General features: G+C 44.9%; 1 protein-coding gene across 3 annotated transcripts in view; it reads right to left on the bottom strand.

Annotated features, from left to right (window-relative positions):
* Positions 1–8490, bottom strand: part of Arhgdib (Rho GDP dissociation inhibitor beta) — a 19097-nt gene extending 10607 nt beyond the window's left edge. Inside the window, exons 1-2 of one of the 3 annotated variants that reach the window (XM_028780942.1) lie at positions 8345–8490; positions 348–543 (exon numbers count right to left, since the gene is read on the bottom strand). In XM_028780942.1, coding sequence (XP_028636775.1) covers positions 348–525 — 178 coding nt within the window. In that variant the 5' untranslated portion in view covers positions 526–543; positions 8345–8490. Of the gene's footprint in view, positions 1–347; positions 544–7664; positions 7760–8132; positions 8256–8344 lie in introns of those variants that run through there. The other 2 variants (XM_028780943.1, XM_028780944.1) reach the window with 2 other exon arrangements.
* Between the last annotated feature and the right edge of the window lie 1229 nt (positions 8491–9719).

Here is a 9719-nt window from a genome sequence, read left to right as displayed (position 1 = left end):
AGAGACAGAGACAGAGACAGAGACAGAGACAGAGACAGAGACAGAGACACTGAGACAGAGGAATAGTTAAGAAACATCCAAGAAAGAGAGAGAGAAAAAAGTAGGAACTTGTGGAGACCGGAATCAAGTGTAGTTCTGGTCTGAAATTCTACGTGCTCCATGTGGGTAATTTTTTTCTGACTCTCATGCCATAGCCAAAGAAAACATAATTATACAGTCCATGACCTTAGGTAGCATGTACAGATGGTGCCTCACCCACCTAACCAGGAAGCCCTTTGCTCCTGACTGTGGGTGACAGCAGTGCATGTCTCCGGGGAGGCCTCACCCCTCTCCCTCCCGCCACGCACCTGCTACCACGGGAACATCCCCCAGCAGTTTTTTCTTGTACTTGATTAGACTCTCGTCATCTTTGTCCATCTCCTGCAGCTCCTTCAGGGACTTCTGAGGGGGCGGCTTGTAATTGAGCTTGCTGTCCAGGTCATCCTCTCCATCCTCCAGCTGTGGCTGTGCATCCTTCTCTGTCATCTTGATTGTTCTGTATTTCTGAGAGAGAAGGATGGTCCATTAGCCACTAGGGTTGCTATTGGTACCACCTTACTGGAGACCTGTATTCATCGGTGATTTTCAAATTGTTCCTCAACACATGTCATGAAATACATAGTATTTCCAGTCACTTCTCTGACTCATCTTAATTTTTGTTTGCAGAACAAAGCTATAAGATTAAACTGCTTTCTTGTGAACAATGCACTACAGTGAAGAAACATGGCATAAACAATCCCGGCAACTGACCGACCATTCTGGCTTTGGTTCGGTGCAATTCCCAGTATGCACAGTCCGAGTTACACTGACTTATGGACACAGGTTGATTATCTGTGGTCAAATGGCTGGTGTCTTCCCATTAACATATTCTTTCCTTAAATACTTATCAGACCTTAAAGGGGAACCCTGGGGGAAGCAGACCTCTAATACCTGCCTGGCAGGTATGAATGGCCCCACTCTAAGCTGTTAATCACAGTTTGAGAGGAGATACTGGGTTCTGGGCTCTTCCTGAGTGCCCACCCCACCCATAACACCTGTGCAGCTCTGCATTTTATGATTTTCATGGCCGACTGATTCCTCCCACTCTGTATCTTTTGTGTCCTTTTGACATGCCACCAAATAGCAAAGGTCTCAAATTCCTCTAGACAATTCGGTAAGTACAAAGTTGTTATTAGGGGCACTCGGCCACCTTCCGGTCTTCTTTTGTATTTCCCTGTATTTCTAGTGAGATCACGATCTCTACACACTGCAGGTTGGCTCTGAGTGTGGCCTGATATGAAATCATCAGCTTAAAATATTATGAGATTTTTCTTCAATGTTTTTTTTTTTTTTAAACTTGATGACATGACTCTTGAGCGTGACATTTATACGTGACAACATTGTGGAACCAGGTCAAAAGGCTGGACACACCCACAAAATCTCACCTGGGCAGATCATGACACATTCCTTCTCTAATCAGTGTCTGCATTTACTTGACGTGTGTAAACAAAACTGAGAAGGAAATGGAGTGACGTTGTCTTTTTGTGTGTGCGAGTGTTGATGAGCGTCTGTTACTACCACTTTTTCGAGTTCAAACAAGGTTAAGAGGTAAAATAGTTCACCTTCTCACTGAATCACTGGGAAAATTGAGATCCGAGGGTTAAGAGACTGGTTCCTCATGACACAGCTGTGAACATCGTAGCGTATGTCTGAAGGCAAAAGGAGATGCTGCCTGGATGATGCCCAGGTAAGGATGTCAAAGCCTCCATTTCTCATAAGTTGTACACCTAAGACATTCTCTGTCACATCATCTTATCCATAGAGACACTGGGAACATCTGTGAATTCTCTGGGGATGAGGAAACTGATGGGCCAACTGATTGTACTTCTGCGTCTCAGTGTTATTAATGCAGCAAGAAGGAAAATAAATTAGAAACGAAGACTAACAAAAGCAAATTTATGGAATGAGAGAAAGAGAAATGGCGGAGCGTGGAGAAGGGATGAAGGAAAGGTTGAGATGAAGGAAGGGAGAGAAAGAAACAAGGGTCCTCTTCATTTGTCTTCCAGCAAAACATCAGACCAAACACAAAGCCCTGAGTAGCTCTGAAAACCGCATGTCGATGCCTAGGTCCACTTTCTACACAGAAAGGAAGCTGATTAGCCCAGTTCCTATGGTAACCCTTGTCTCACTTACACCACTGGGTTCACTCAAAGCGGAGACTCCGGAGGTCAGCAGCCAGGGCTCCGGACCTCAGCAGGGAAAGCATAACAACTAACCCAGCTCATACTCCAAACAGCATGCAGAGAAAGAATATTATGAACTGGTAGTAAAAATAAAGAAGGACAAAGCTGGTGGATGTCGAAATCTGAGGACAACCTCTAAGGGGCTGATGTAGAGCAAGTTAGATAAGACGAATCAGATGAGGCATATTCTCATCTAGTGGCCATGACGACCTAACAGATAACCAGAGTGAAGAGTCCATAACCAACCTGACAGAGAGGGGGCTGTTCGCATGGACAAGCGCAGCTCAGTTCACAGGAGAGAATCTTCTAGAACACAGTTCTAACAGGTCCCCCTTGAATGCCTGACTGTTGGATGGTGTCATTATACCCAGTCAATAGTTCAAGATCTCATTGCCTTGCAAAAGCTGTAGATTCTAATTCTTGAAAAGAACAAGGAAAAGAGAGAGGAAAAGAGGGAGAGGGGAGAGAGAGACAGAGAGGGAGGAGAGGCTGACATAGGACTTGCAAACTTATAACTGTGTGGGCATTGCCAAATCAGTTCTTCCATCTGGGTTTTCATCTTATTATTAAATTTGATTATTTGTTATTTAAATTTTCATAATTAATTGCAAACATAAATATTTCTTACAACCGAGACAACACGAAGAGTAGAAGACAATGTATGGTGTCTGGTATTGGTGCAGGAAGAGCAGGAATTTCCGAGCTACATCACAATAATTTGACAATAATTGCAGCATAAGGAGGAGATATGGGACCAGATGTTTCAAAGACGCTTACTCTAGAAAGGTGGCTATTATGGTAATAAACACAACATAACTGACCAGGTGACTCTCCACCAAAGCCGCAAGGAAGTCACGGCTTGCTGGTGAGCTCCCAGTGTTTACTTGCCCTTCCCTTCAGAGCACACTGACATCCAAGCTTCTGCTCAGAGCCAGGGGGCAAACAAGAGTTGGTGATTTCTATAAGGTCCAGCTGGCTTGATTGGTGATTCTTCACGTTTTGGACATGACAGGACTCTTAAAAATCTGCTAAGCAGAGGCTAGAGAATGATTCAGTGGTTAAGATCGAGGTGCTTTCCCAAAGGGCTCAGTTTTGATTCCCAGCACCCACGTGGTAGCTCATAACCACCTGTAACTCTAGTTTAGGAAATCCATCCCCCTCATTTTGCTTCTATGGTACACACAAGCATGCATGCAAAACAGCCATACACATAAAAATTAAAAAGAAAACTCGGTACACACAAGCATGCATGCAAAACAGTCATACGCATAAAAATTAAAAAAAAACCTCTTTAAAAATATAAAAATTACCATAGTCTTTAGTTCAAAGAGGACAAGAATAAGGTTATGATTTTTTATTCTTTTAGTCCATAGATTCACAGACCATGAAGCCCTTCATAATCTTACGGTTGTCTAAGACAATGTCTAAGGTTATTAAACATGACCTTGAACCTGTAACTTTCTGGTGAATGCAGTCCAGTGGATTGCTGTAGAAGAAGCTCCCTTCCTCCTGAGGGGTTGCTGGATCGTTGAGATTGAGCCCAAAAATCAGTAATTATCCACCCAAAATGTTGGATACACAGAATCAGAGGATATCGGGTGATATCTGTGTCTTATGAGTGTAACCACGCAGCTAGTGGTTAGATCTACTAGATTTTGGGGGTGATTATCTCTTTCCTGAACAGCCCCCCTCACACATGGAGATTGGTCCTGGCTCTCTGGCAGTGAACTCTTGGGCACATGTTTCAGCCATGAGGACCCTTCTCTCTTTACCTTGACAGATGGTCTTTGGATGAGTCACTGTCCCCAGCCTATCTTTGTATCTCACAGCCTGCAGTTGTGTGACCGCTGAGTCACTGTTCAGTTACTTCACCTCATCAGTGCATTTGAGAGAAGAGTATATGTTCAATTATTTAAATTTCATATTATTTCTGAAAGGTGTTACATTTTACATGGTTGGCAATTCCTCTAGGCTCTGCCCTAGCAACAGCTTGTGGTCTCCACTCCAGGTGTGAGCCAGGAGCCAGGTGTATAAGAGTACTGCTTCTCTCTCTCTCTCTCTCTCTCTCTCTCTCTCTCTCTCTCTCTCTCTCTCCCTCTCTCTCTCTCTCTCTCCATCTCCTATTCTCTCTCTTCCCCACGTGTTCCCTGCGTCTTGATCTTCCTCTCTTCCCTTCTCTCTTCTTTCTTTTTCCCCCAACTCCCTTTTCTAGGTCTCCCTCCCTTCCCCCAATAAACTTCCGTTTGTACTAGGCCTGTCTTCTGGTGGTGATTCCTCAGGGGAGCAGTTTGACAGGGTCTGTGGAGGTGCTCCTCCTGCTGCATTATACCCCCGTTTTATAAAACACAACATACATAACCTACTCCCCCCCAAGATGTAAATAATCTTTCTCTTACCTAGACCTTCTGCATCACAAAGACTATCATAAAACAGTTACTGAACTGTTCTCTGAGTCAAAACTTAGCAATCGCATGCTTGGTGCATCGCATGAATTATTGCAAGGAATCCCCAGACACTGCATTGATGACAGTGTGAACTACATGTTACAGGAACAGAGGAAGACAGGAGAAAAGAATAAATACGACTTAACCTTGGGTCAATGTACACACGTCTGGCTGTTAATATAGCTTCGTATGAGTTGATGGCAAAAAAAGCCAAAACAAAACAAAACAAACAAACAAACAAAAAACCCCGAGATCCTACATTTGTAGGAAATAAATCCCATCCCAGATGAATTTAGCAAAGTGACCCTTATGTTTGATAAATCATGAACTTTGAAGAAAGTGGACCAGGGGCTCAAAGCCTGGCTCCAAAACCAACTTTCTATTTGGACCTAAGCAAGCCATTAACATCCACCAGAGGTGTAGGAAAAATGAGCCTTCCTCATGGCATCAAAAGGCTGAATTGGAAGCTGTATTGGCCGCTATATGTTCAATAAATATTAATTCCTTTCCTCGTCTTTCTTCCTGACCCTTCCACGATGTGTTTTGTGGGACGCAATGTAATGTCCCAAGGAGGAAGCCCTTCCCCTGGGTATAAACTGATCGTGAGCAGCCGGCTCAGTATACAGTCTGTTTCTCTGCAAGCAAGGACAGGACCTGAAGTTTAGGAACTTGTAAGGATTATTTATAATTGAAATCCAATGTAAAAATGGGATAGTAACTACTGTATTTCTTTTGAAATATCTCACACTAACAATTCTATCTTCGATTTTATTTCTTGACCCTTTGTCTGACAGAAGGTCCGCTCTGAATGAGAAGATGAATCAGTGGCCTCAGAGAGCAGTTAGTGAACAAACTGCCTCTGGCTCCAGGGGAAAACGCAGGATGATCTAACTACATTGAAAGGCTGGGTCAGCTGGGGTCTCACCATGCACCTCTGAGTCACTAAGGGAAAGAAAAGGAGAGGTGTGTGTGTGGTGCTGGTTAGAAGAACAGGAACAGGGGATTTCCCACCGTAGGGTCCGGAGCTCAGAGCTGAGTTCTTGCTGAGAACTGCGCATGTCACAGCCTGTTCTGCAGGCTTTGCTGCTGCCTGGTTTCAGGAGACCCCAGATTATCTTCCAGGACACCCACAAGGCCTCTTCTGTTGCTTCTGGAGGAACTCCTTCAGTATTTCTAGTCACATGAAAGATTTGGCCCTTTCTGGGGCATCTCAAGGCCGTTTTCTCCCAAGTCAGCTGCATGAGCATCCAAAACCGGACGAGAAGATCCAAGCTAGTGACTGAGAGGAAGCCATCTTGTATAATGCAATGATGGAGAGACATAGTTCTAGAAAGATCTCTCTCTCTCTCTCTCTCTCTCTCTCTCTCTCTCTCTCTCTCTTTCTCTCTCTCTCTCATTTTAAAAATACCCCCTTCCCCTTTTTAAAAGACAGGGTCTCACTATGTATCCCTGGGTGACCTGGAACTCATAGAGATGTCCTGCCTCTCAAATGCTGGAATTAAAGTTGGGCCCCACCACTCCCACTAAGAACCAGAAGTTCACCTTTCCCTTCCTCAGAGAAACAGCCTATTACTTCCTGCCCTTACATTCCAAGCGTGCTCTTCCAGCTCTGGTTTTTGGTGCAGAAAGAGATAAGAGTAAGAATCACTATGCTTCCTCCCCCCCAGCACCCCTCCCCGTGTGACACTCTTCTTTCACAAATACCACTTTAAATACTCTTCAAAGACAGCTGCACTCTGGAAGCCATGACTAGGCAAAAAAAAACTAGACACAGTCACCAAGGTTCTAAATTAATGTGAGAAGTCAAACACATTTTCATGGACACTTGAACTTAGATTATCAGACCCCTGAGGAAAGCCCTGTGGAGTTTTAGCCAGCTTTGGTTGAGGAAATCAGAGTATTATCAATAAAGGATAATTTGGTTAGACCTTATTATATAGATGAAAGAACCAGTGATCTTTCAGGAGCAAACAGGACCTGGGGCCTGCCACTGTAGACTCTAAGCAAAGCTGCTGTACAAAGGTACTCCATATGCGGAATTAGAAATCTTCCACAGACAATGTCTAAGGCTATCAGCTCTTTTACTGTACCAGTATATGAACTATTGAACACTTCCTTAATATTCTTCTCCATTCTCTGAGTATGAAAATCTTGAGTTTCTCAATACCAGGCTTGGCACACAGAGGGCTCTGAGTCAACACTGGCTGTCTTCTCTCTGCTTAACTTTCACCCCACAGGGCTTCTTCTCCCTTCCTGTTAGCTCAGGTTTGTCACATATCATATTCCCTGCAAATCCCCCTCAGAATAACTATGCTGTTCTGAGCTTCCAGTGGAGACCAAGCCTTGAGGCTGCTCAAAGCACGTCTCCCTCGGACAGACCCACACTCTCCAAAATGGTGAAGGACCAAATTCCAAGGGCTAGAAGGTACCTGTGAGGTGTAGATCGGCTAGCCATGGTTGCTTCTCACTGGCCGAGAGTGGGCAATGTGGATGGAGGTCAAGTTCTACCAGAAACCTGAAGGACTCACAAAAGAATAAGCTCGCTTTGTCACTAAACTTGTGCTGTATTTGAAACGGGCAGGGAGTGATACACTCTTAGAAATGCCACGGAGAGAAATGGCATCTGCTGGTGGCAAATTGCCAGCCAGCAGGTCACCACTGATCACGTCTTGAGTTCTTATGTGGAGATCCAGTGTGCCAAGCCTGACTTCAGAAGGTTTAGCGTCTTTGCGAAGGGGTGGTTTGGGGGCCTTCCTGTAGGGGTCGTCTGCTTCCCTCACTCTGGGTGAAAAACTGCTCAGGGTTTCTCTGACCCATGCTACAGGTTACCCCAGATCGGGCGTTTATCACTTGCTCCCTGGAAAGCCTTGTAAAGAGAGGAGAGCATATGTCAAGTCATGTCTAAAGCCCTTCTAGCAAGGCCAAAGTTCAGACCATGGCAGCTGGAAGGCTCACTGACCACGTTTAATAGCTGAGCCCACGCAGACTGTCCTAGGGTCTCTTCCACAGTTTTCTCCGCATCTTCCTGGTCTGCGCCAGTTCCCCTTGATGTGGAGGGCTGCTTTGTTTTTTTGGCAGTCACAGTGAATATCTTCCTGCCCATCCCACTGCAGGAATTTAGTCCCCCCCCACCCCCCCGTTTTTCTTAATGGCTTAGTATTTGACAGCTCGGAACCATATATTCTCTCTTTTCAAACAGTCTCTTTAAAGTGTGCTTAAAAACAGGAAACCGCACATCTCCACCCCAGTGCAAGCAACCATCCACCAACAGTCGCTATCAGCCGAGAAGTAGGGTTTTCCTTTTCCTGAGCTTAGCCAAATTCCAGCTCCTGCCTAGCAAGGAAACCAGCCTCCCACCCCGCCCCCATTCCAGGTATCCCCGGGGCCCTTCTCTAGAACATTCTAGTAGCAGGGTACTCTCTCCTACCTCCTTCAGCTTGTCTCCCCTTCTCAGGGCTGACTTCCCCTTTTCCGCTCCAGCAATCTCTTTAACACTTTCTTATCATGAAGTTCGGTATAAAGACCCGCCCTTCTTAAAACCAGCAACATCTCCCGGCAAGGACAGTAGGGTGGCTCTGAGATTTCCTGCAAGACTCTGCGCCCACCTGCAACCTCCCCCACCTCAGGCGTTCAACTTACATTCCAGGCTCCTGTCGGCCCTGTGTCTCTGTAGGTTACCTCTGTCTCTGACTTCTGAGTACCGGCAGTTAGAACAGGAAGGAAGTTAGTGAGTGAGAGAGAGGGAAAAAAAAATGTTTTAAACCTACTTGACTAGGAAACCCTGGGCTGTCTCTATTCCTGCTCTGCCTATCTTCCGATCAGCCGCCTGAGCAGCATTCTTGACAATTAATGACACATGTGAGCAAGCCAGCCCATGTGACATAGATGCATGAGTGTGCAGGCCGGGGGAGGGTCTCCATAGCCATGTGTGCTTTGAATGATTGTGTGTGCGTGTCTAAGAGCCATAATCTTGGGGAGAGACGTTAGGGCCCCTAAACAGTAGTAATACATTAGTATAGGCTTTATTGTGTACTACAAACATCTGCTTCTATAAGGCCCTATAAGCTTTCTTTCCCTTTAAATTTTATTTATTTATTTATTTATTTATTTATTTATTTATTTATGGTAAGACAGTTTGCCGGCAGGAAATGAGGAGTAGAAAATATGAATGTTAAATCTATATACTCGGTGCTAACTTTAAATAATTTGTCTTCAGACATATTTTTTTTTTCTTTTTTTGGAGCTTTATTTATTGGTTCTAATTCGAAGATGTTGCTGCGTATTGCACCGCAAGCCTTCAGAAGAAACAAACAAACGTAAAACAAAAGCAAGAACAAATGCTGTTGGTTCTATCTAGGAATGCAGACTGTAAAAAAAAAGGTTCAGCTTCATTAATTCATCATCTAACTCAGAAATCTGTGACAATCACATGGATGCTAAAATTGACTTTGCCGCTATTTGAGAAAAGGCATGTGAATAAATTTGAATGAGAACAAGCTGCCAACCCCGTGTGCAACCCTGCTGAAGACACAGTTACAGTGTATACATCTCATTTACCCTAACATGTTCCTACGGCTGCGGCCAGCAGTGTATGCTCATTTATACTTGAAGGAAAGGGGACCAATGATGGAAGGGGATGTCTCAGCGGGCCCATGCCGAAGCATCTCTTCCCGCTGAGGGACCAGCCACATGACAGTATAGCATAGAATAGAGTTTATTCAGGGCATGGGAGGAGAGCCAGGAGGGTAGTAGAGACAGAGGGAGAGAGCGAGAGAGCAAGAGAGCGAGACAGCAAGAGAGCGAGAGAGAGAGAGAGAGAGAGAGAGAGAGAGAGAGAGAGAGAGAGAGAACAAGAGAGAGAGAGAGAGAGAGAGAGAGAGAGAGAGAGAGAGAGAGAGAGAGAGAGAACAAGAGAGAGAGAGAGAGAGAGAGAGAGAGAGAGAGAGAGAGAGAGAGAGAGAGAGAACAAGAGAGAGAGAGAGAGAGAGAGAGAGAGAGAGAGAGAGAGAGAGAG

Source organism: Grammomys surdaster, unplaced genomic scaffold (genome assembly GCF_004785775.1).
Source record: "Grammomys surdaster isolate TR1022 unplaced genomic scaffold, NIH_TR_1.0 373, whole genome shotgun sequence".
Lineage (NCBI taxonomy): Eukaryota > Metazoa > Chordata > Mammalia > Rodentia > Muridae > Grammomys > Grammomys surdaster.
This window is presented reverse-complemented; position numbering and strand designations above follow the sequence as displayed.